At 41.8% G+C, this 27,612-nt stretch overlaps 1 protein-coding gene across 1 annotated transcript in view; it reads left to right on the top strand.

Annotated features, from left to right (window-relative positions):
• Positions 1-27,612, top strand: part of LOC128652530 (cohesin subunit SA-2) — an 851,571-nt gene that overhangs the window by 92,590 nt on the left and 731,369 nt on the right. Inside the window, exon 4 of the mRNA XM_053705464.1 lies at positions 1,938-2,017. Coding sequence (XP_053561439.1) covers positions 1,938-2,017 — 80 coding nt within the window. The remainder of the gene's footprint in view (positions 1-1,937; positions 2,018-27,612) is intronic.

The raw sequence follows: 27,612 nt of genomic DNA on the forward strand, positions 1-27,612 counted from the left end.
TTCTGCTCTGTCCATTCTTTTGCACAAGCGTCTGGCGGATGTTCCAGACGTTCAGGCATTTTGTCAGGCTTTAGTTAGAATCAAGCCTGTGTTTAAACCTGTTGCTCCGCCATGGAGTTTAAATTTGGATCTTAAAGTTCTTCAGGGGATTCCGTTTGAACCTCTTCATTCCATAGATATCAAACTTTTATCTTGGAAAGTTCTATTTTTGGTAGCTATTTCCTCGGCTCGTAGAGTTTCCGAGTTATCTGCCTTACAATGTGATTCCCCTTATCTGATTTTCCATGCAGATAAGGGAGTTTTGCGTACCAAACCTGGGTTTTTACCTAAGGTGGTATCTAATAAGAATATCAATCAGGAGATTGTGGTTCCGTCTTTGTGTCCTAATCCTTCTTCGAAGAAGGAACGTCTATTACACAATCTTGACGTGGTTTGTGCTTTGTTTGTTGTCTACTCTGGACAGAGGAGAGGCCAAAAGGCTTCGGCAACTTCTCTTTCTTTTCGGCTAAGGAGTATAATACGCTTAGCTTATGAGACTGCTGGCCAGCAGCCTCCTGAAAGGATTACAGCTCATTCTACTAGAGCTGTGGCTTCCACATGGGCCTTTAAAAATGAGGCTTCTGTTGAACAGATTTGCAAGGCGGCGACTTGGTCTTCGCTTCATACCTTTTCAAAATTTTATAAATTTGATACTTTTGCTTCGGAGGCTATTTTTGGGAGAAAGGTTTTACAGGCAGTGGTACCTTCCGTTTAAGTACCTGCCTTGTCCCTCCCTTCATCCGTGTACTTTAGCTTTGGTATTGGTATCCCACAAGTAATGGATGATCCGTGGACTGGATACACCTTACAAGAGAAAACATAATTTATGCTTACCTGATAAATTTATTTCTCTTGTGGTGTTTCCAGTCCCTGGCCCGCCCTGTCATTTTAAGGCAGGTATTTTTTTAACTTTAAACTACAGTCACCACTGCACCCTATGGTTTCTCCTTTCTCTTGCTTGTCTTCGGTCGAATGACTGGATATGGCAGTTAGGGGAGGAGCTATATAGACAGCTCTGCTGTGGGTGTCCTCTTGCAACTTCCTGTTGGGAAGGAGAATATCCCACAAGTAATGGATGATCCGTGGACTGGATACACCACAAGAGAAATACATTTATTAGGTAAGCATAAATTATGTTTTTTTACATTTGTATGCCCCCTTATAGCTTTAAATGCCTAGAATTAAGTAGCATTTTGTTTCCAAAGCAAACTTGGAATATTCTACCCTAAATGATCCAGCTTTCTGCCCTGATTGCCATGATCATTGGGGTTTTGCTGTATCCTTGTTCAAAATTTTTTGTTTAAATGTAAACTATATACAGAAAAAAAGCACTCTACTGGGAGCTTACAACAGCTCAATAGCTTGTTCTATGGTGAGTTGCCTCCTGGGAGCAGCCTCTTGTAGGCCAGTTGTGCTTTTCACCAAGGAGAACTTTCCTGGAGTATATCAGTCTGATCCCGCCTAACAAGGTCAGTCCAGCCATAAAAAAAACAGGCAATCCTCTTCTGAAGGAGCATGACAATCCTTGATAATCGTTTCAGCCTTCACTGGGCCTCATCAGTGAGGAGCAGCCATATCCCTCTAAGTGCATTGGGCAAGGAGTCCATGTCTATTTCCCCCATCACATTAGGGAGACATCCCCAGGGTCATATTGCAAATACATACACATACAAGGGCCTTATACAAGGGCCCAGTCTGCTTATATTTTCACCCTTAATTTAATTTCACCCTCTTGTCCCCCCGTCCCCCCCTCCAGACACCCATGAGTACTAACAATATTCCACTATAATGTTTAATAATTGTTTAAAATTTAATTTAGCTTTCCATTTCTTGACCAGACAGAAGTACTCATATAATATTCAGACACTCACTGAGGACTGATGTTTTTTTTCTTTCAGGATCGTATTGTATCGATGACATTGGACAAAGTTAATGATGTATCTGTGCAAGCTATGAAGCTCCTTGTGCATATGTCACAGTAAATATATATTTTTTTCATTTTCACTGAATATTTCAGATTTATAAAAGCCTAACAAATGTAAAAATGTCCAAGATATTTTAAGACCCATCAATATATTATATTCAGGTTGCAGACAATCAACTATAGCCTTACCAAGGGAATATTTGAGTTTTGAATATCTTATCACAGTTTTGGTTAACCAGAACATTTCTGTTCTGAGCTGTGGCATTAATGTTTATGTCTATATATATTTGGCTCAATTTTCACAGCTTTAAAATGGAAATCATTTCTAAACAGCTAGATTACGAGTTTTTGTCAGTAATGGTGTGCGGTGCTAACGCTCCTTTTTTTCTCACCGCTCACTTAAGACAACGCTGGTATTACGAGTTTTCTGCAAGCCGGCGTTAGCCTCAGAAAAGGGAGCGTTGAGCAAAATTTTGCTCCACATCTCACCTCAATACCAGCGTTGCTTAAGTCAGTGGTAAGCTGGTGTAACGGGCTTGTGCACGATTTCCCCATAGGAAACAATGGGGCAGAGCTGGCTGAAAAAAAAACTAACACCTGCAAAAAAGCAGCGTTCAGCTCCTAACGCAGTCCCATTGTTTCCTATGGGGAAATACTTTTTACGTCTGCACCGAACACCCTAACATGAACCCCGAGTCTAAACACCCCTAATCTTACACTTATTAACCCCTAATCTGCCGTCCCCGACATCGTAGCCACCTGCATTATATTATTAACCCCTAATCTGCCGCTCCGGACACCGCCGCCACCTACATTATACCTATGAATCCCTAATCTACTGCCCCCAACATCGCCGAACCCTACATTATATTTACTAACCCCTAATCTGTCCCCCCATGTCGCCGCAACTATATTAAATTTATTAACCCCTAATCTGCAGCCGCCAACGTCGCCACCACTATAATAAATTTATTAACCCCTAAACCTAAGTCTAACCCTAATCTAACACCCCCCTAACTTAAATATAGTTTAAATAAATAATTCATATTTAAAACTAAATACTTACCTGTAAAATAAACCCTAAGGCCTAGATTTGGAGTTTTGTCGGTAACGACCCGAAAAACTAACGCCGGCTTTTTTCTGGCCGCACCATAAAAATAACTCTGGTATCGAGAGTCCACATAAAGGCTGCGTTAGGCTCCAAAAAAGGAGCGTAGAGCATGTTTAACGCAGCTTCAACTCTCGATACCAGAGTTGCTTACGGACGCGGCCAGCCTCAAAAACGTGCTCGTGCACGATTCCCCCATAGGAAACAATGGGGCTGTTTGAGCTGAAAAAAAACCAAACACCTGCAAAAAAGCCGCGTTCAGCTACTAACGCAGCCCCATTGTTTGCTATGCGGTAACCCTTCCGACGTCTGCACTTAACACTCTAACATGTACCCCGAGTCTAAACACCCCTAACCTTACACTTATTAACCCCTAATATGCCGCCCCCGCTATCGCTGACCCCTGCATATTATTATTAACCCCTAATCTGCCGCTCCGTAAACCGCCGCTACTTACATTATCCCTATGTACCCCTAATCTGCTGCCCCTAACACCGCCGACCCCTATATTATATTTATTAACCCCTAATCTGCCCCCCACAACGTCGCCTCCACCTGCCTACACTTATTAACCCCTAATCTGCCGACCGGACCTGAGCGCTACTATAATAAAGTTATTAACCCCTAACCCGCCTCACTAACCCTATCATAAATAGTATTAACCCCTAATCTGCCCTCCCTAACATCGCCGACACCTAACTTCAATTATTAACCCCTAATCTGCCGACCGAATCTCGCCGCTATTCTAATAAATGTATTAACCCCTAAAGCTAAGTCTAACCCTAATACTAACACCCCCCCTAAGTTAAATATAATTTAAATCTAACGAAATTAATTAACTCTTATTAAATAAATTATTCCTATTTAAAGCTAAATACTTACCTGTAAAATAAATCCTAATATAGCTACAATATAAATTATAATTATATTAGAGCTATTTTAGGATTTATATTTATTTTACAGGTAACTTTGTATTTATTTTAACCAGGTACAATAGCTATTAAATAGTTAAGAACTATTTAATAGCTAAAATAGTTAAAATAATTACAAATTTACCTGTAAAAGAAATCCTAACCTAAGTTACAAATAAACCTAACACTAGACTATCAATAAATTAATTAAATAAACTACCTACAATTACCTACAATTAACCTAACACTACACTATCAATAAATTAATTAAATACAATTACTACAAATAAATACAATTAAATAAACTAGCTAAAGTACAAAAAATAAAAAAGAACTAAGTTACAAAAAATAAAAAAATATTTACAAACATAAGAAAAATATTACAACAATTTTAAACTAATTACACCTACTCTAAGCCCCCTAATAAAATAACAAAGCCCCCCAAAATAAAAAAATGCCCTACCCTATTCTAAATTACTAAAGTTCAAAGCTCTTTTACCTTACCAGCCCTGAACAGGGCCCTTTGCGGGGCATGCCCCAAGAAATTCAGCTCTTTTGCCTGTAAAAGAAAAAATACAATACCCAAGCCCACCAACATTACAAACCACCACCCACATACCCCTAATCTAACACTAAGCCTACCTTGTCTTCACCATACCAGGTTCACCGATCGGTCCAGAAGAGCTCCTCCGATGTCCTGATCCAAGCCCAAGCGGGGGGCTGAAGAGGTCCATGATCCGGCTGAAGTCTTCATCCAAGCGGGCCAGAAGAGGTCTTCCATCCGATTGAAGTCTTCATCCAAGCGGCATCCATCCGGAGTGAAGCGGCAGCATCCTGAAGACCTCCACCGCGGAACATCCATCCTGGCCGACGACTGAACGACGAATGATGGTTCCTTTAAATGACGTCACCCAAGATGGCGTCCCTCGAATTCCGATTGGCTGATAGGATTCTATCAGCCAATCGGAATTAAGGTAGGAATATTCTGATTGGCTGATGGAATCAGCCAATCAGAATCAAGTTCAATCCGATTGGCTGATCCGATCAGCCAATCAGATTGAGCTTGCATTCTATTGGCTGTTCCGATCAGCCAATAGAATGCGAGCTCAATCTGATTGGCTGATTGGATCAGCCAATCGGATTGAACTTGATTCTGATTGGCTGATTCCATCAGCCAATCAGAATATTCCTACCTTAATTCCGATTGGCTGATAGAATCCTATCAGCCAATCGGAATTCGAGGGACGCCATCTTGGATGACGTCATTTAAAGGAACCGTCATTCGTCGTTCAGTCGTCGGCCAGGATGGATGTTCCGCGGTGGAGGTCTTCAGGATGCTGCCGCTTCGCTCCGGATGGATGCCGCTTGGATGAAGACTTCAGTCGGATGGAAGACCTCTTCTGGCCCGCTTGGATGAAGACTTCAGCCGGATCATGGACCTCTTCAGCCCCCCGCTTGGGCTTGGATCAGGACATCGGAGGAGCTCTTCTGGACCGATCGGTGAACCTGGTATGGTGAAGACAAGGTAGGATGATCTTCAGGGGCTTAGTGTTAGGTTTATTTAAGGGGGGTTTGGGTTAGATTAGGGGTATGTGGGTGGTGGGTTGTAATGTTGGGGGGGGGTATTGTATGTTTTTTTTTAAAGGCAAAAGAGCTGAATTTCTTGGGGCATGCCCCACAAAGGGCCCTGTTCAGGGCTGGTAAGGTAAAAGAGCTTTGAACTTTAGTAATTTAGAATAGGGTAGGGCATTTTTTTATTTTGGGGGGCTTTGTTATTTTATTAGGGGGCTTAGAGTAGGTGTAATTAGTTTAAAATTGTTGTAATATTTTTCTTATGTTTGTAAATATTTTTTTATTTTTTGTAACTTAGTTCTTTTTTATTTTTTGTACTTTAGCTAGTTTATTTAATTGTATTTATTTGTAGCAATTGTATTTAATTAATTTATTGATAGTGTAGTGTTAGGTTAATTGTAGGTAATTGTAGGTAGTTTATTTAATTAATTTATTGATAGTCTAGTGTTAGGTTTATTTGTAACTTAGGTTACAATTTCTTTTACAGGTAAATTTGTAATTATTTTAACTATTTTAGCTATTAAATAGTTCTTAACTATTTAATAGCTATTGTACCTGGTTAAAATAAATACAAAGTTACCTGTAAAATAAATATAAATCCTAAAATAGCTCTAATATAATTATAATTTATATTGTAGCTATATTAGGATTTATTTTACAGGGAAGTATTTAGCTTTAAATAGGAATAATTTATATAATAAGAGTTAATTAATTTCATTAGATTTAAATTATATTTAACTTAGGGGGGTGTTAGTGTTAGGGTTAGACTTAGCTTTAGGGGTTAATACATTTATTAGAATAGCGGCGAGATTCGGTCGGCAGATTAGGGGTTAATAATTGAAGTTAGGTGTCGGCGATGTTAGGGAGGGCAGATTAGGGGTTAATACTATTTATGATAGGGTTAGTGAGGCGGATTAGGGGTTAATAACTTTATTATAGTAGCGCTCAGGTCCGGTCGGCAGATTAGGGGTTAATAAGTGTAGGCAGGTGGAGGCGATGTTGTGGGGGGCAGATTAGGGGTTAATAAATATAATATAGGGGTCGGCGGTGTTAGGGGCAGCAGATTAGGGTACATAAGGATAACGTAGGTGGCGGCGCTTTGCGGTCGGCAGATTAGGGGTTAATAAGTGTAGGCAGGTGGAGGCGACGTTGAGGGGGGCAGATTAGGGGTTAATAAATATAATATAGGGGTCGGCGGTGTTAGGGGCAGCAGATTAGGGGTACATAAGGATAACGTAGGTGGCGGTGCTTTGCGGTCGGCAGATTAGGGGTTAATAAGTGTAGGCAGGTGGAGGCGACGTTGAGGGGGGCAGATTAGGGGTTAATAAATATAATACAGGGGTCGGCGGTGTTAGGGGCAGCAGATTAGGGGTACATAAGGATAACGTAGGTGGCGGTCGGCAGATTAGGGGTTAAAAATTTTTTTTTCGAGTGTCGGCGATGTGGGGGGACCTCGGTTTAGGGGTACATAGGTAGTTTATGGGTGTTAGTGTACTTTAGAGCACAGTAGTTAAGAGCTTTATAAACCGGCGTTAGCCCAGAAAGCTCTTAACTACTGACTTTTTTCCTGCGGCTGGAGTTTTGTCGTTAGATGTCTAACGCTCACTTCAGAAACGACTCTAAATACCGGAGTTAGAGAAATCCCATTGAAAAGATAGGATACGCAATTGACGTAAGGGGATCTGCGGTATGGAAAAGTCGCGGCTGAAAAGTGAGCGTTAGACCCTATTTTGAGTGACTCCAAATACCGGCGGTAGCCTAAAACCAGCGTTAGGAGCCTCTAACGCTGGTTTTCACGGCTAACGCCAAACTCTAAATCTAGGCCTAAGATAGCTACAATATAACTAATAGTTACATTGTAGCTATCTCAGGATTTATTTTTATTTTACAGGCAACTTTGTATTTATTTTAACTAGGTACAATAGTTATTAAATAGTTATTAACTATTTAATAACTACCTAGCTAAAATAAGTACAAATTTACCTGTAAAATAAAACCTAACCTAAGTTACACTAACACCTAACACTACACTATCATTAAATTAATTACATAAAATACCTACAATTAATTACAATTAAATTAAATAAACTAAATTACTAAAAACAACAAACACTAAATTACAGGGAAAAAAAAGAAATTACAAATTTTTAAATTAATTACACCTAATCTAATCCCCCTAATAAAATAAAAAAAGCCCCCCAAAATAATAAAAATCCCTACCCTATACTAAATTACAAATAGCCCTTAAAAGGGCCTTTTGTGGGGCATTGCCCCAAAGTAATCGGCTCTTTTACCTGTAAAAAAAATACAATACCCCCCCCCAATATTAAAACCCACCACCCACACACCCGATGATTGGCTGATTTTGAATTATATCAACCAATCGGAATCTAAGGGATGACGTCATTTAAAGGAACCTTCATTCGTCGGGAGTCGTCGTAAGAAGAGGATGCTCCGCGCCGGATGACTTGAAGATGGAGCCGCTCAGCGCCGGATGGATGAAGATAGAAGATGCCGTCTGGATGAAGACTTCTGCCCGTCTGGAGGACCACTTCTGCCGGCTTGGATGAAGACTTCTCCTGGCTTCGTTGAGGACTTCTCCCGGCTTCGTTGAGGATGGATGTCGGCTGCGGAATCTGTTGGCGCTCTACAAATAACCGATAATAATAAATAATAATAATAATAACTGTAAGTGGATATTCGTGGGTTAGGTTTAGTTTTTCTCTTGTAAAGGTGTATCCAGTCCACGGGTTCATCCATTACTTGTGGGATATTCTCTTTCCCAACAGGAAGTTGTAAGAGGACACCCACAGCAGAGCTGTCTATATAGCTCCTCCCCTAACTGCCACCCCCAGTCATTCTCTTGCAACTCTCGACAAGATAGGAAGTGTATGAGAGATGTGGTGACTTAGTGTAGTTTTTACCTTCAATCAAGAGTTTGTTATTTTTAAACGGTACCAGCGTTGTACTGTTTTACTCTCAGGCAGAAATTGGAAGAAGAATCTGCCTGGAGGTTGATGATCTTAGTGGTTTGTAACTAAGGTCCATTGCTGTTCTCACACATAACTGAAGAGTATGGAAAGAAAACTTCAGTTGGGGAACGGTTTGCAGATTACCTGCTTTGAGGTATGTTCAGTATATTTATTTCTAGAGAGATGATAAGGTCTAGAAAATGCTGACAGAGCCTTATATATTTGAGGTAAGCCTGATGCAGTGATTTAACAACAACTGGGATCATGCTTACAAAAAGGGTAATATTCATGTTAATACTCTTATTACTTAGTGTCAAAACGTTTGCATGGTTTATAGAAGAAAAGTTTTTTCTCTGAGGGTGATAAATCTTTATTTGGGGCCTAGTTTTCCACATGGCTAGTCAGATTACTCCTAGGAGTACTTTTTTAAGGCCCTCTGACATCGAGTGCATGGTGGGAGCGGCCTATTTTCGCGCTCTAAATGCGCAGTTGATATTCAGACTGAGACATCCAGCTCCCCTAAAGGAGTCCTCTGGCATTTAGGACCACTATAGAGGGTTTTTTTCCTGCAAAAATCGTGTTTAAGGGCAGGTAGGAGCCACAGCAGAGCTGTGGCAGTGTGTTTGACTGTTTATTAACGGTTTTAACGTTTTTCAAATCCGGTTTGGGGCCTAAGGGGTTAATCATCCATTTGCAAGTGGGTGCAATGCTACTTTAGTCCCTTATACACACTGTATAAATTTCGTAGAGTTTACTACTTTTTAACACTGTTTTGCAGTTTATGTGGTAGTTTTTTTCTCTTAAAGGCACAGTACCGTTTTTGTTTAATTGCTGTTTCACATTTATTAAAGTGTTTTCCAAGCTTGCTGGTCTCATTACTAGTCTGTTAAACATGTCTGACATAGAGGAAACTCCTTGTTCATTATGTTTAGAAGCCATTGTGGAACCCCCTCTTAGAATGTGTACCAAATGTACTGATATTTCTATAAGTTATAAAGACCATATTATGGCTTTTAAAGATTTATCACCAGAGGTTTCTCAGACTGACAAAAGGGAGGTTAAACCACCTAGCTCTCCCCATGTGTCAGAACCTATATCGCCCGCTCAAGTGACGCCAAAGTACATCTGGCGTGTCCAATGCGTTTACCTTACAAGACATGGCGGCAGTTATGAATCATACCCTCACAGAGGTATTGTCCAAACTGCCAGGGTTACAAGGAAAGTGAGACAGCTCTGGGGCTAGAACAAATACAGAGCTTTCTGACGCTTTAGTAGCTATGTCCGATATTCCCTCACAATATGCAGAAGCCGAAGCAGGAGAGCTTCTATCTGTGGGTGACATTTCTGATTCAGGGAAGGCGTTACTTCAGTCTGACTCTGAAATGACAGCGTTTAAATTTAAGCTTGAACACCTCCGCTTGTTGCTCAAGGAGGTTTTAGCGACTCTGGATAACTGTGACCCCATTGTAGTCCCAGAGAAATTGTGTAAAATGGACAAATACTTTGCAGTGCCTGTTTACACTGACGTTTTTCCAGTCCCTAAGAGGTTTTCAGAAATTATTACTAAGGAATGGGATAGACCAGGTGTACCGTTCTCTCGTCTCCTCTTTTAAAAAGATGTTTCCCATAGATGCCGCAACATGGGACTCGTGGCAGACGGTCCCTAAGGTGGAGGGAGCAGTCTCTACCCTAGCTAAGCGTACAACTATCCCCGTCGAGGACAGTTGTGCTTTCCTAGATCCAATGGATAAAAAATTAGAGGGTTTCCTTAAGAAAATCTTTATACAACAAGGTTTTATTCTCCAGCCTCTTGCATGCATTGCCCCAGTCACTGCTGCAGCGGCTTTCTGGTTCGAGTCTCTTGAGGAGGCTCTACAGGTGGAGACCCCGTTAGACGATATTCTAGACAGGATTAAAGCTCTTAAGTTAGCTAATTCCTTTATTTCTGACGCAGTTTTTCATTTAACCAAGCTAACGGCTAAGAATTCAGGTTTTGCCATTCAGGCGCGTAGGGCGCTATGGCTTAAATCCTGGTCAGCTGACGTTACTTCAAAGTCTAAGCTTCTCAACATCCCCTTCAAAGGGCAGACCCTATTCGGGCCTGGACTGAAGGAGATCATTTCTGATATTACTGGAGGAAAAGGTCATGCCCTTCCTCAGGATAGGTCCAACAAATTAAGGACCAAACAGCCTAATTTTCGTTCCTTTAGAAACTTCAAGAGTGGCGCAGCTTCAACTTCCTCTAATGCAAAACAAGAGGGAAATTTTGCCCAGTCCAAACCAGTCTGGAGACCTAACCAGGCAACAAGGGGAAGCAGGCCAAAAAACCTGCAGCTGCCTCTAAGACAGCATGAAGGAGTAGCCCCCGATCTGGGACCGGATCTAGTTGGGGGCAGACTTTCTCTCTTCGCCCAGGCTTGGGCAAGAGACGTCCAGGAGCCCTGGGCTCTGGAGATTGTTTCCCAGGGATATCTTCTGGACTTCAAAGCTTCATCTCCAAAGGGGAGATTTCATCTCTCACAATTATCTGCAAACCAGATAAAGAGAGAGGCATTCTTACGTTGCGTTCAAGACCTATTGGTTATGGGAGTGATCTACCCAGTTCCAAGGGAGGAACAGGGGCAGGGCTTCTATTCAAATCTGTTTATAGTTCCCAAAAAAGAGGGAACTTTCAGACCAATCTTGGACCTCAAGATCCTAAACAAATTTCTCAGGGTCCCATCCTTCAAGATGGAGACTATTCGAACCATCCTACCTATGATCCAGGAGGGTCAATATATGACTACCGTGGACTTAAAGGATGCTTATCTCCACATTCCGATACACAGAGATCATCATCAGTTCCTCAGGTTCGCCTTCCTAGACAGGCATTACCAGTTTGTGGCTCTTCCCTTCGGGTTAGCCACGGCACCAAGAATCTTTACGAAGGTTCTAGGGTCCCTACTGGTGGTTCTAAGGCCACGAGGCATAGCGGTGGCTCCTTACCTAGACGACATTCTGATACAGTTGTCGACTTTTCAAATCGCCAAGTCCCATACGGACATTGTTCTGGCATTCCTGAGGTCTCACGGGTGGAAGGTGAACGAAGAAAAAAGTTCTCTCTCCCCTCTCACAAGAGTTTCCTTCCTAGGAACTCTGATAGATTCAGTAGAAATGAAAATTTTTCTGACAGAGGTCAGGTTGTCAAAACTTCTAACTTCCTGCCGTGCTCTTCATTCCACTTCTCGGCCGTCAGTGGCTCAGTGTATGGAAGTAATCGGCCTAATGGTAGCGGCAATGGACATAGTTCCGTTTGCCCGCCTCCATCTCAGACCACTGCAACTTTGCATGCTCAATCAGTGGAATGGGGACTACACAGATTTGTCTCCTCGGTTAAATCTGGATCAAGAGACCAGGGATTCTCTTCTCTGGTGGCTATCTCTGGTCCATCTGTCCAGGGGAATGAGTTTCCACAGGCCAGAATGGACTATAGTGACGACAGATGCCAGTCTTCTGGGCTGGGGTGCAGTCTGGAACTCCCTGAAGGCTCAGGGTTCGTGGACTCAGGAGGAAGCCCTCCTTCCGATAAACATTCTGGAACTAAGAGCGATATTCAGTGCTCTTCAGGCTTGGCCTCAGCTAGCTGCGGTCAGGTTAATCAGATTTCAGTCGGACAACATCACGACTGTAGCCTATATCAACCATCAGGTGGGTACAAGGAGCCCCCTGGCAATGTTGGAGGTTTCAAAGATAATTCTATGGGCAGAGGTTCACTCTTGCCATCTCTCAGCTATCCATATCCCAGGAGTAGAGAACTGGGAGGCTGGTTTTCTAAGTCGGCAGACTTTTCATCCGGGGGAGTGGGAGGTATTTGCCCAGCTGATTCAACTATGGGGCAAACCAGAACTGGATCTCATGGCGTCTCGTCAGAACGCCAAGCTTCCTTGTTACGGGTCCAGGTCTAGGGATCCCCAGGCAGCGCTGATAGATGCTCTAGCAGCGCCCTGGTCCTTCAGCCTGGCTTATGTGTTTCCACCATTTCCTCTGCTCCCTCGTCAGATTGCCAAGATCAAGCAGGAGAGAGCTTCAGTGATTTTGATAGTTCCTGCGTGGCCACGCAGGACTTGGTATGCAGATCTGGTGGACATGTCAGCCTTTCCACCATGGTCTCTGCCGCTGAGGCAGGACCTTCTACTTCAAGGTCCCTTCAAACATCCAAATCTAATTTCTCTGCGTCTGACTGCTTGGAGATTGAACGCTTGATTTTATCAAAGCGTGGTTTTTCCGAGTCGGTCATTGATACCTTAATTCAGGCTCGAAAGCCTGTCACCAGGGAAATCTATCATAAGATATGGTGTAAATATCTTCATTGGTGTGAATCCAAGGGCTACTCATGGAGTAAGGTCAGGATTCCTAGGATATTATCCTTTCTCCAAGAAGGATTGGAGAAGGGATTGTCAGCTAGTTCCTTAAACGGACAGATTTCTGCTCTGTCTATTCTTTTGCACAAACGTCTGGCTGGGGTTCCAGACGTTCAGGCGTTTTGTCAGGCTTTGGTTAGAATCAAGCCTGTGTTTAAACCTGTCGCTCCGCCATGGAGTTTAAATTTAGTTCTTAAAGTTCTTCAATGGGTTCCGTTTGAACCTTTGCATTCCATAGATATTAAACTTTTATCTTGGAAAGTTCTGTTTTTAGTAGCTATCTCCTCGGCTCGAAGAGTTTCTGAGTTATCTGTTTACAGTGTGATTCCCCTTATCTGATTTTCCATGCAGATAAGGTAGTTTTTACGTACCAGACCTGGGTTTCTTCCTAAGGTGGTATCTAATAAGAATATTAATCAGGAGATTGTTGTTCCTTCATTATGTCCTAATCCTTCTTCAAAGAAGCAACGTCTATTACACAATCTTGATGTGGTTCGTGCTTTAAAGTTTTATTTACAAGCTACGAAGGACTTCTCTTTCGTTTTGGCTAAGAAGCTTAATCCGCTTAGCTTATGAGACTGCTGGTCAGCAGCCTCCTGAAAGAATTACAGCTCATTCTACTAGAGTAGTAGCTTCCACATGGGCTTTTAAAAATGAGGCCTCTGTTGAACAGATTTGTAAGGCGGCGACTTGGTCTTCGCTTCATACTTTTTCTAAATTCTACAAATTTGATACTTTTGCTTCCTCGGAGGCTATTTTTGGGAGAAAGGTATTGCAGGCAGTGGTGCCTTCCATTTAAGTTCCTGCCTTGTCCCTCCCTTCATCCGTGTCCTAAAGCTTTGGTATTGGTATCCCACAAGTAATGGATGAACCCGTGGACTGGATACACCTTTACAAGAGAAATCAAAATTTATGCTTACCTGATAAATTTATTTCTCTTGTGGTGTATCCAGTCCACGGCCCGCCATGTCATTTTAAGGCAGGTGTTTTTTATTTTTAAACTACAGTCACCACTGCACCCTATAGTTTCTCCTTTTTTCCTGCTTGTCTTCGGTCGAATGACTGGGGGTGGCAGTTAGGTGAGGAGCTATATAGACAGCTCTGCTGTGGGTGTCCTCTTGCAACTTCCTGTTGGGAAGGAGAATATCCCACAAGTAATGGATGAACCCGTGGACTGGATACACCACAAGATAAATAAATTTATCAGGTAAGCATAAATTTTGTTTTTTTTAAGGGTTTATTGGGTGGGGTTTATTTTTAGCTTAGGGTTTGAGCAGCAATAGAGCTAAATGCCCTTTTAAGGGCAATACCCATCCAAATGCCCTTTTCAGGGCAATGGGGAGCTTAGTTTTTTTTTAGTTAGGGTTTTATTTGGGGGGGGGGTTGGTTGTGTGGGTGGTGGGTTTTACTGTTGGGGGGTTGTTTGTATTTTTTTTTTTTACAGGTAAAAGAGCTGATTTCTTTGGGGCAATGCCCCGCAAAAGGCCCTTTTAAGGGCTATTGGTAGTTTAATTTAGGCTAGGTTTTTTTTTTTTTGGGGGGGGGGGGGGTTTGATAGGGCTATTAGATTAGGTGTAATTAGTTTAAATATCTTGTCATTTGTTTTTATTTTGTGTAATTTAGTGGGGGTTTTTTTTGTTGTAATTTAGGTAATTGTATTTAATTTAGTTAATTGTATTTAATTTAGGTAATTTATTTAATTGTAGTGTAAGGTTAGGTGTTAGTGTAAGACAGGTTACGTTTATTTTACAGGTAAATTTGTATTTATTTTAGCTAGGTTGTTATTAAATAGTTAATAATGATTTAGTAACTATTCTACCTAGTTAAAATAAATATAAACTTGCCTGTAAAATAAAAATAAACCCTAAGCTAGCTACAATGTAACTATTAGTTATATTGTAGTTAGCTTAGGGTTTATTTTATAGGTATTTAGTTTTAAATAGGTATTATTTAGTTATTAATAGTAGGTTTGATTTAGATTTAATTTAATTATATTTAAGTTAGGGTTAGGGGTTAATAACTTTAGTATAGTGGCGGCGACGTTGGGGGCGACAGATTAGGGGTTAATAAATGTAGGTAGGTGGCGGCGATATTAGGGATGGCAGATTAGGGCTTAATACTATTTAACTAGTGTTTGCAATGCGGGAGTATGGCGGTTGAGGGGTTAATATGTTTATTATAGTGGCGGCGATGTCCGGATCGGCAGATTAGGGGTTAATAATTTTATTTTAGTGTTTGCGATGCGGAAGGGCCTCGGTTTAGGGGTTAATAGGTAGTTTATGGGTGTTAGTGTACTTTTTAACACTTTAGTTATGAGTTTTATGCTACAGCTTTGTAGCGTAAAACTCATAACTACTGACTTTAGAATGCGTTACGAATCTTGACGGTATAGGGTGTACAGCTCACTTTTTGGCCTACCAGGAAAAGCTTGTTATATCGGCGCTATAAAAATCCCATTGAAAAAAGACTTTATGCAATTTGCGTAAGTTGATTTGCGTTATGGCCAAAAAAGTGTGCCGTGCCCCTAAACCTGCAAGACTCGTAATAGCAGCGGTAGTGAAAAAGCAGCGTTATAACCTGATAACGCTGCTTTTTTTTACCATAACGCAAAACTCGTAATCTAACTGTTCGATTTTTAAAATGTTTTCCTAGTATTGAATTTATCTAAATTTGTAATTTAGGTTTTTTATTTTTTCTTAGTGTAGGTTTTTTTAATCATGTAATTTAGTATTTTTAATTGGTAGTTTTTTTATTTTATAAAAATTTTTTTTTTTATTTCACAGGTAAGTTTTTATTTATTTTAGTTTATTAGGGGGTTAATAGTTTAATTTAGGATGTGGAGGGTCGGCGGTTTAGGGATTAATTTAATGTGGAGGGTTGGCGGTTTAGGGGTTAATAGTTTGTTAGTTATGATGTGGGGGTCTGGTGGTTTAGAGGTTAATAGGTTTTGTTTATTAGTTACAATGTGTGGGGCTGGAGGTATAGGGGTTAATACTTTATTATAGTGTTGGCAATGTGGGGGGGCGGCGGTTTAGGGGTTAATAGCTTAATTTTAGTGTTGGCGTTGTGGGTGGGTGGGTGGCAGATTAAGAGTTAATAAATTTAATATAGTATTTGCGATGCGGGGGGTTTCGGTTTAGGGGTTAATAGGTAGTTTATGGCTGTTAGTGTACTTTGTAACATTTTAGTTATGAGTTTTGTGAAATATTTTTGTTTTGCAAAATCCATAACTACTGGTCTCATATCGCGGAATGGCTCGTGTCGGTAATGCAAGCATTTTAGCCGGACTGCACAACCTGTAATACGGCGCTATAGAAAATCCCGCACTCACACGTCATTTTTTGAGTGCCAAATGGAGGGTTGCTTTAAGGCTAAAATGCTTGCGGTATAGCTATACTTGTAATTTGTGTTGCCGTCCATTCCACGCTTGTTGGCCAATTTTTTAGCGGTATAGCCATACTGCACCATAACGCAAAACTCATAATCCTGGTGAAAGTTGGCAAGAAATTATACCTACCCAGGCCTTTCCAGAAGGAGAACTTTTATCAGCATTTCAAGATGTACTTATTTTCAGACATTTGGGTTATGGTAATGATAAAAGAAAACAAAAAACAACCCAACTTAATCAAATTTAAAACTGTTTCAATAAATGTCTCCAGTCTCATGTCCTATGAACTGAGTTCTGGTGTTTTTTTGGGGTTTGTGGGCCTCAGGGACATTGCTAGAAGGGAAAGGCACTTTGAAAATGTGAAATGCATGATGTGTTAGCCCCCTTCCTTTCTTATCTGGTGGCCATCTTTAATGCAGTTTCCAGTGCTGTGCAAGATCTGTAGGAGGGTTGGGAGCTTTCTCTAACCATTTGGCTACCTAGTCACTATTTTAAGCTGAATTGTGTTTTAAGTTAGTTTCAAAGGGATACATCATGAACTTTTTTTCCAGAAGCCCTCGGGATTGTTCTTTGATTAGCCTTTATTTTGATTAACCTTTATTCTATGGCTGTCACTGGCGGTCTGATGATTAATTTTTATTATTGATACATCACTTTAATAAAGTTTGGATTTTAACTTTATCACACTGTTTGGGCTCTGCTCCTGTTCATTTTGCTGTTACTATACAGCTTGGAGCTCAGTGTGATAGCTATGTTTCTTTTACTGCATTGAATATGGTGGTCATGTGACCGATCAGCAAGTGTTGGCAGGGGATTCCATTGCGGATCGGGGAGAGTTGGCTTCGGATGCCTCCTTGGTGAGAGCATAGTCGGATTTGTACTCGGATGTTTGCCCATGGAGAAAATATAATTCAATACACTATCGGCTAGATTACGAGTCTTGCGTTTTGAGGGGTGCGGTGCTAACGTGCAGTTTTTCTCTTGTTAAGTGTATCCAGTCCACGGATCATCCATTACTTATGGGATATTCTCCTTCCCAACAGGAAGTTGCAAGAGGATCACCCACAGCAGAGCTGCTATATAGCTCCTCCCCTAACTGTCATAACCAGTCATTCTCTTGCAAGCCTCAACCAAGATGGAGGTCGTAAGAGGAGTGTGGTGTTTTATACTTAGTTTATTCTTCAATCAAAAGTTTGTTATTTTTAAATGGTGCCGGAGTGTACTGTTTATCTCAGGCAGTATTTAGAAGAAGAATCTGGCTGTGATTTCTATGATCTTAGCAAAAGTAACTAAGATCCATGGCTGTTCTCACATATTCTGAGGAGTGAGGTAACTTCAGAGAGGGAATGGCGTGCAGGTTTTCCTGCAATAAGGTATGTGCAGTTAATATTTTTCTAGGGATGGAATTTGCTAGAAAATAATGTAAGTAAAGCCTTAAATGCAGTGATAGCTACTGGTATCAGGCTTATTAATAGAGATGCATACTCTTATAAAAATGTAATATAAAACGTTTGCTGGCATGTTTAATCGTTTTTATATGTATTTGGTGATAAAACTTATTGGGGCCTAGTTTTTTTCCACATGGCTGGCTTGAATTTTGCCTAGTAACAGTTTCCTTAGGCTTTCCACTGTTGTAATATGAGTGGGAGGGGCCTTTTTTAGTGCTTTTCTGTGCAGATAAAAATACTGACAGAGACATTCAGTTTCCCTCTGCATGATCCAGGACATCTCTGGAGGGCTCAAAAGGCTTCAAAGTCATTTTTGAGGGAGGTAAAAAGCCACAGTAGAGCTGTGGCAGTTGTTGTGACTGTTTGAAAAAAAAACAACAAAAAAACAAAAAACGTTTTTGTCTTTTATTATTCCATTTTGGGTATTAAGGGGTTAATCATCCATTTGCAAGTGGGTGCAATGCTCTGCTAACTTGTTACATACACTGTAAAAATTTCGTTAGTGTAACTGCCTTTTTTCACTGTTATTTCAAATTTTGACAAAATTTGTGTTTCTTAAAGGTGCAGTAACGTTTTTTATATTGCTTGTAAACTTGTTTAAAGTGTTTTCCAACCTTGCTAGTCTCATTGATAGCCTGTTTAAACATGTCTGACACAGAGGAAACTACTTGTTCATTATGTTTGAAAGCCATGGTGGAGCCCCATAGGAGAATGTGTACTAAATGTATTGATTTCACCTTAAACAGTAAAGATCAGTCTTTAACTATAAAAGAAATATCACCAGAAGATTCTGACGAGGGGGAAGTTATGCCGACTAACTCTCCCCACGTGTCAGACCCTTCGCCTCCCGCTCAGGGGATGCACGCTAATATGGCGCCAATTACATCAGGGACGCCCATAGCGATTACCTTGCAGGACATGGCTGCAATCATGAATAATACCCTGTCAGAGGTATTATCCAGGTTGCCTGAATTAAGAGGCAAGCCCGATTGCTCTGGGGTTAGGAGAAATACAGAGCGCGCAAATGCTGTAAGAGCCATGTCTGATACTGCGTCACAATATGCAGATCATGAGGACGGAGAGCTTCAGTCTGTGGGTGACATCTCTGATTCGGGGAAACCTGATTCAGAGATTTCTAATTTTAAATTTAAGCTTGAGAACCTCCGTGTCTTGCTTGGGGAGGTATTAGCTGCTCTGAATGACTGTAACACAGTTGCAGTACCAGAGAAATTGTGTAGGCTGGATAAATACTATGCAGTACCGGTGTGTACTGATGTTTTTCCTATACCTAAAAGGCTTACAGAAATTATTAGCAAGGAGTGGGATAGACCGGGTGTGCCTTTTTCCCCACCTCCTATATTTAGAAAAATGTTTCCAATAGACGCCACTACACGGGACTTATGGCAGACGGTCCCTAAGGTGGAGGGAGCAGTTTCTACCTTAGCAAAGCGTACTACTATCCCGGTTGAGGACAGTTGTGCTTTTTCAGATCCAATGGATAAAAAATTGGAGGGTTACCTTAAGAAAATGTTTATTCAACAAGGTTTTATTTTTCAGCCCCTTGCATGCATTGCGCCTGTCACGGCCGCGGCGGCGGCATTCTGGTTTGAGGCCCTGGAAGAGAACATCCATACAGCTCCATTGACTGAAATTATTGACAAGCTTAGAACACTTAAGCTAGCTAACTCATTTGTTTCTGATGCCATTGTTCATTTGACTAAACTAACGGCTAAGAATTCCGGATTCGCCATCCAAGCGCGTAGGGCGCTATGGCTTAAATCCTGGTCAGCTGACGTGACTTCGAAGTCTAAATTACTCAACATTCCTTTCAAGGGGCAGACCTTATTCGGGCCTGGTTTGAAGGAAATTATTGCTGACATTACTGGAGGTAAGGGTCACACCCTTCCTCAGGACAGGGCCAAAGCAAAGGCCAAACAGTCTAATTTTCACGCCTTTCGAAATTTCAAGGCAGGTGCAGCATCAACTTCCTCCGCTTCAAAACAAGAGGGAACTTTTGCTCAATCTAAGCAGGCCTGGAAATCTAACCAGTCCTGGAACAAAGGCAAGCAGGCCAGAAAGCCTGCTGCTGCCTCTAAGACAGCATGAAGGAACGGCCCCCTATCCGGCGACGGATCTAGTAGGGGGCAGACTTTCTCTCTTCGCCCAGGCGTGGGCAAGAGATGTTCGGGATCCCTGGGCGTTGGAGATCATATCTCAGGGATATCTTCTGGACTTCAAAGCTTCCCCTCCACAAGGGAGATTTCATCTTTCAAGGCTATCTGCAAATCAGATAAAGAAAGAGGCATTCCTACGCTGTGTGCAAGACCTCCTAGTTATGGGAGTGATCCATCCAGTTCCGCGGACGGAACAAGGACAGGGTTTTTATTCGAATCTGTTTGTGGTTCCCAAAAAAGAGGGAACCTTCAGACCAATTTTGGATCTAAAGATCTTAAACAAATTCCTCAGAGTTCCATCTTTCAAAATGGAAACTATTTGGACCATCCTACCCATGATCCAAGAAGGTCAGTACATGACCACAGTGGACTTAAAGGATGCCTACCTTCACATACCGATTCACAAAGATCATCATCGGTTTCTAAGGTTTGCCTTTCTAGACAGGCATTACCAATTTGTAGCTCTTCCTTTCGTGTTGGCTACAGCCCAGAGAATCTTTACAAAGGTTCTGGGCTCACTTCTGGCGGTTCTAAGACCGCGAGGCATAGCGGTGGCTCCGTATCTAGACGACATCCTGATACAGGCGTCAAGCTTTCAAATTGCCAAGTCTCATACAGAGATAGTTCTGGCATTTCTGAGGTCGCACGGGTGGAAGGTGAACGAGGAAAAGAGTTCTCTATCCCCACTCACAAGAGTCTCCTTCTTAGGGACTCTTATAGATTCTGTAGAAATTAAAATTTACCTGACGGAGTCCAGGTTATCAAAACTTCTAAATGCTTGCCGTGTTCTTCACTCCATTCCGCGGCCTTCGGTAGCTCAGTGTATGGAGGTAATCGGCTTAATGGTAGCGGCAATGGACATAGTGCCATTTGCGCGCCTTCATCTCAGACCGCTGCAATTATGCATGCTGAGTCAGTGGAATGGGGATTACACAGATTTGTCCCCTCTGCTAAATCTGGATCAAGAGACCGGAGATTCTCTTCTCTGGTGGTTGTCTCGGGTACACCTGTCCAAGGGTATGACCTTTCGCAGGCCAGATTGGACAATTGTAACAACAGATGCCAGCCTTCTAGGTTGGGGTGCAGTCTGGAACTCCCTGAAGGCACAGGGATCGTGGACTCAGGAGGAGAAACTCCTTCCAATAAATATTCTGGAGTTAAGAGGGATATTCAATGCTCTTTTGGCTTGGCCTCAGTTAGCAACACTGAGGTTCATCAGATTTCAGTCGGACAACATCACGACTGTGGCTTACATCAACTATCAAGGGGGAACCAGGAGTTCCCAAGTCTCAAAAATAATTCGCTGGGCAGAGTACCACTCTTGCCACCTGTCAGCAATCCATATCCCAGGCGTGGAGAACTGGGAGGCTGATTTTCTAAGTCGTCAGACTTTCCATCCGGGGGAGTGGGAACTCCATCCGGAGGTGTTTGCTCAGTTGATTCATTGTAGCGGCAAACCAGAGTTGGATCTCATGACGTCTCGCCAGAACGCCAAGCTTCCTTGTTACGGATCCAGGTCCAGGGACCCAGAAGCGACGCTGATAGATGCTCTAGCAGCGCCTTGGTTCTTCAACCTGGCTTATGTGTTTCCACCATTTCCTCTGCTCCCTCGACTGATTGCCAAAATCAAACAGGAGAGAGTATTGGTGATTCTGATAGCACCTGCGTGGCCACGCAGGACTTGGTATGCAGACCTATTGGACATGTCATCCTTTCCACCATGGACTCTGCCTCTAAGACAGGACCTTCTGATACAAGGTCCTTTCAATCATCCAAATCTAATTTCTCTGAGACTGACTGCATGGAGATTGAACGCTTGATTCTATCAAAGCGTGGCTTCTCCGAGTCAGTCATTGATACTTTAATACAGGCACGAAAGCCTGTTACCAGGAAAATCTACTACAAGATATGGAGTAAATATCTTTTTTGGTGTGAATCCAAGAATTACTCATGGAGTAAGGTTAGGATTCCTAGAATATTGTCTTTTCTCCAAGAGGGCTTGGACAAAGGATTATCAGCTAGTTCCTTAAAGGGACAGATTTCTGCTGTCTATTCTTTTGCACAAGTGTCTGGCAGAGGTTCCAGACGTCCAGGCATTTTGCCAGGCTTTGGTTAGAATTAAGCCTGTGTTTAAACCTGTTGCTCCCGCGTTGAGCTTAAACTTGGTTCTTAAAGTTCTTCAAGGAGTTCAGTTTGAACCCCTTCATTCCATTGATATTAAACTTTTATCTTGGAAAGTTCAGTTTTTGATGGCTATTTCCTCGGCTCGGAGAGTCTCTGAGCTATCTGCCTTACAATGTGATTCTCCTTATCTGATTTTTCATGCAGATAAGGTAGTCCTGCGTACCAAACCTGGGTTTTTACCTAAGGTGGTTTCTAACAAGAATATCAATCAAGAGATTGTTGTTCCATCATTGTGTCCTAATCCTTCTTCAAAGATGGAACGTCTTTTACATAATCTGGACGTAGTCCGTGCCTTGAAGTTTTACTTACAAGCTACTAAAGATTTTCGTCAAACATCTACCCTGTTTGTCGTTTACTCTGGACAGAGGAGAGGTCAAAAACCTTCGGCAACCTCTCTTTCCTTTTGGCTTCGGAGCATAATACGCCTAGCCTATGAGACTGCTGGACAGCAGCCCCCTGAAAGGATTTACAGCTCATTCCACTAGAGCTGTGGCTTCCACCTGGGCCTTTAAAAATGAGGCCTCTGTTGAACAGATTTGCAAGGCCGCGACTTGGTCTTCGCTTCACACTTTTTCCAAATTTTACAAATTTGATACTTTTGCTTCTTCGGAGGCTGTTTTTGGGAGAAAGGTTCTTCAGGCAGTGGTTCCTTCCGCTTAATCCTGCCTTGTCCCTCCCATCATCCGTGTACTTTAGCTTTGGTATTGGTATCCCATAAGTAATGGATGATCCGTGGACTGGATACACTTAACAAGAGAAAACATAATTTATGCTTACCTGATAAATTTATTTCTCTTGTAGTGTATCCAGTCCACGGCCCGCCCTGTCCTTTTAAGGCAGGTCTAAATTTTAATTAAACTACATTCACCACTGCACCCTATGGTTTCTCCTTTCTCTGTTTGTTTTCGGTCGAATGACTGGATATGACAGTTAGGGGAGGAGCTATATAGCAGCTCTGCTGTGGGTGATCCTCTTGCAACTTCCTGTTGGGAAGGAGAATATCCCATAAGTAATGGATGATCCGTGGACTGGATACACTACAAGAGAAATAAATTTATCAGGTAAGCATACATTATGTTTTTCTCACCACTCTTACCTGCAGCGCTGGTATTACGGGTTTTTACAAACCCAGTGTTAAAAGGCAAGAAGTGAGCATAGAAAAAAATTGAGCTCCATACCACACTCCAATACTAGCGCTGCTTAAGTCAGCGGTGAGCTGGTTGTACGTGCTCATGCACGATTTCCCCATAGACATCAATGGGGAGAGCCAGCTGAGAAAAAGTCTAACACCTGCAGAAAAGCAGTGTAAAACTCAGTAATGCAGCCCCATTGATTCCTATGGGGAAACTAAAGTTATGTTTACACCTAACACCCTAACATGAACCCCAAGTCTAAACACCACTAATCTTACACTTATTAACCCCTTATCTTTCGCCCCTGACATCGCTGACACCTACATTATACTTATTAACCCCTAATCTGCCGCTCAGGACATCACCACCACCTACATTATATTTATTAACCCCTAATCTCCCTCCCCCAATGTCGCCTCAACCTACATAATATTATTAACCCCTAATTTGCCGCCCCGTCGTTGCCACTATTCTAAATTTATTAACCCCTAAACCTAAGTCTAACCGTAACACCCCCTAACTTAAATATAATTTAAATAAATCTAAATAAAATTCCTATCATTAACTAAATTATTCCTATTTAAAACTAAATACTTACCAATAAAATAAACCCTAAGATAGCTGCAATATAACTAATAGTTACATTGTAGCTAGCTTAGGGTTTATTTTTATTTTACAGGTAAGTTTGTATTTATTTTAACTAGGTAGAATAGTTATTAAATAGTTATTAACTATTTAGTAACTACCTAGCTAAAATAAATACAAATTTACCTGTAAAATGAAACCTAACCTAAGTTACACTAACACCTAACCTAACCCTACAATTAAATAAATTACCTAAATTAAATTCAATTAAATAAATTAAACAAAATTAGCTAAAATAAAAAACAAATTACAAGATCTTTAAACTAATTACACCTAATCTAATAGCCCTATCAAAATAAAAAAATAAACACCCAAAATAAAAAAAAAACCTAGCCTAAACTAAACTATCAATAGCCCTTAAAAGGGCCTTTCTTCTATATAGGTACGACGAGTCCATGGACTCATCCTTTACTTGTGGGATATTATCCTTCCCTACAGGAAGTGGCAAAGAGCACCACAGCAGAGCTGTCTATATAGCTCCTCCCTTAGCTCCACCCCCCAGTCATTCTCTTTGCCTACTCTAAGTACTAGGAAGGGTAAAGTAAAAGAGGTGATAAAATATTAGTTTTTTATTTCTTCAATCAAGAGTTTGTTATTTTTAAATGGTACCTATTTACTCTCAGGCAGCAGATGGATGAAGACTGCTGCCTGGAGGATGATGATCTTAGCATTTGTAACTAAGGTCCATTTGCTGTTCCCACAGAAGCTGAGGAGTACAGGAAACTTCAGTGTGAGGAACGGTTTCATGCTATGCAGCAATGAGGTATGTTCAGTCATATATTTTCTGGAGAGACTGTGTATTTCACAAAGGCTGACATTATACCTAGGAGGGTAAGGGTAAGCAGTATTCCTAGAGCTAAAAGAGGGGCATTACTTAGGTTGCTTATGTGGCCAATTACATAGATGGTTGACACTGAATGTAAAATGTTTGTGAGCAAACGTTTTTTGGATGGCAATAACCATTTTGGGCAACTTTATTAGGGCACACATGGCTTAACTTTTGGGTCTTGGAACCCACATGGCTAGTTGTAACCGCTCTGGTGCGGTTCTTTGAGGCTCAGGAACATCGAGTGAGATGGACGGGGCCTATTTTTGCGCCTCAGATGCGCAGTTAGTTTGTCAGCAAGCAGCAAACTCTAACTCCTGAGGGCCCTGGTGTATGTTTTGGGCCAAATCAAAGCTTTTACCACACACTTTCGATCCCTGAGGGCAGGTAGGGCCACAGCAGGGCTGTGGCAAGGTGCTGATGGGTCTTTTTCCGGATGTGGGCCTATTTTCGATCCGGTTTGGACATTAAGGGGTTAATTGTTAAAAAAAAATTGTGGTGCAATCTTAACTACCTATAGTGGGTCTACATACAACATTTTGAAAAATTTGGTGCATGTTTAAACTGTTTTGCAGAACGTGTATGCTTTTTTTCTCTTAAAGGCACAATACCGTTTTTTAAGATTGTTATTTTTTTAATAAATAAAGTGTTTTCATGCTTGTTTGTAGTCATTACTAGCCTGTTCAACATGTCTGACATTGAGGAAAGTCAATGTTCAATATGTTTAGAAGCCATTGTGGAACCTCCACTTAGAATGTGTCCCTCATGCACTGAAAGGTCAATAAATTGTAAAGAACATATTTTAGCTACTAAAAGTATGTCGCAGGATGATTCTCAGTCAGAAGAGAATCAGGTTATGCCATCTAATTCTCCCCAAGTGTGAAAACCGTTAATGCTCGCAAAAATGACGCCAAGTACTTCGAGTGCGTCTAATTCTTTCCCTGCAATATATGGCCGCAGTTATGAATACTACCCTCACTGAGGTTTTATCTAAGCTGCCGGGGTTGCAGGGGAAGCGCAGTAGGTCTGGTGTGAGAACAAACGCTGAGCCCTCTGACGCTTTATTAGCTATATCTGATGTACCCTCACAATGTTCTGAAGTGAGGGATTTGCTGGCTGAGGGAGAGATTTCTGAAAATATGTTCCCTCAGACAGATTCAGATATGACGGCTTTAAAATTTAAACTAGAACACCTTATTGCTCAGGGAGGTTTTAGCGACTCTGGATGATTGTGACCGTATTGTAGTTCCAGAGAAATTGTGTAAAATGGACATATTCCTAGAGGTTCCTGCCTACACTGATGTTTTTTAAGAGGATTTCGGAAATTGTTACTAAGGAGTGGGATAGACCAGGTATTCTGTTCGCTCCCCCTCCTACTTTTAAGAAAATGTTTCCCACGGTCCCTAAGGTGGAGGGAGCTATTTCTACCCTGGCTAAGCGCACAACTATACCTATTGAGGACAGTTGTGCTTTCAAAGATCCTATGGATAAAAAATTAGAGGGTCTCCTGAAGAAAATATTTGTTCATCAAGGTTTTCTTCTCCAACCTATAGCGTGCATTGTTCCTGTAACTACTGCAGCGTCCTTTTGGTTCGAGGCTCTGGAAGAGGCTCTTCAGGTTGAGACTCCATTAGAGGATATCCTGGATAGAATTAGGGCTCTCGAGGTAGCTAATTCTTTTATTACAGATGCCACTTTTCAATTGGCTAAATTAGCGGCAAAGAATTCAGGTTTTGCCATTTTAGCGCGCAGAGCGTTATGGCTTAAGTCCTGGTCTGCTGATGTGTCATCAAAAGCTAAGCTTTTAGCCATTCCTTTCAAGGGTAAGACCCTATTCGGGCCTGAACTGAAAGATATAATTTCAGACATCACTGGAGGGAAAGGCCATGCCCTTCCTCAGGATAAGACGAATAAGATGAGGACCAAACAAAATAATTTTCGTTCCTTTTGAAACTTCAAAGGTGGTCCCTCTTCCCCGGCCGCAAAGCAGGAGGGGAATCTTGCTCAATCCAAGTCAATCTGGAGACCTAACCAGACTTGGAACAAGGGTAAACAGGCCAAGAAGCCCGCTGCTGCCACCAAGACAGCATGAAGGGGTAGCCCCCGATCCGGGACAGGATCTAGTAGGGGGAGACTTTCTCTCTTGGCTCAGGCTTGGGCAAGAGATGTTTAGGACTCCTGGGCTTTAGAAATAGTAAGCATACAAAGAGAGAAGCGCTCTACCAGGAACAAACAACAGCTCAGTGGCTTGTTCTATGGCGATTTACCACCCGCAAGCAGCCTCTTTTAGACCAGTGTGCTTTTCACAGAAGAAAACTTTCCTGAAGTATATCAGTCTGATCCTGCCAAGTAAGGTCAGTCCAGCCCCGAAATACCAGGCAATTCTCCTCTGAACAAGGAACATGACAACCTCAGACCTTACTAGAAATAGTAACCCAGGGGTATCTTCTGGATTTCAAAGATTCTCCCCCAAGGGGGAGATTCCATCTTTCTCAATTGTCTGTAAACCAGACAAAAAGAGAGGTGTTCTTACGCTGTGTAGAAGACCATTCTGACTATTTTGCCAATGATCCAGGAGGGTCAATATATGACTACAGTGGACTTAAAGGATGCGTATCTACACATTCCTATCCACAAAGATCATCACCAGTTTCTCAGGTTCGCCTTTCTGGACAAGTTTGTGGCTCTTCCCTTCGGGTTGGCCACGGCTCGCAGAATTTTCACAAAGGTGCTAGGGTCCCTTCTGGCGGTTCTAAGGCCGCGAGGCATAGCAGTGGCGCCTTATCTGGACTATATCTTAATCCAGGCGTCAACTTACCAACTAGCCAAGTCTCACACGGACATCATGTTGGCTTTTCTAAGATCTCACGGGTGGAAGGTGAACGTAA

Source organism: Bombina bombina, chromosome 3 (assembly GCF_027579735.1).
Source record: "Bombina bombina isolate aBomBom1 chromosome 3, aBomBom1.pri, whole genome shotgun sequence".
NCBI lineage: Eukaryota > Metazoa > Chordata > Amphibia > Anura > Bombinatoridae > Bombina > Bombina bombina.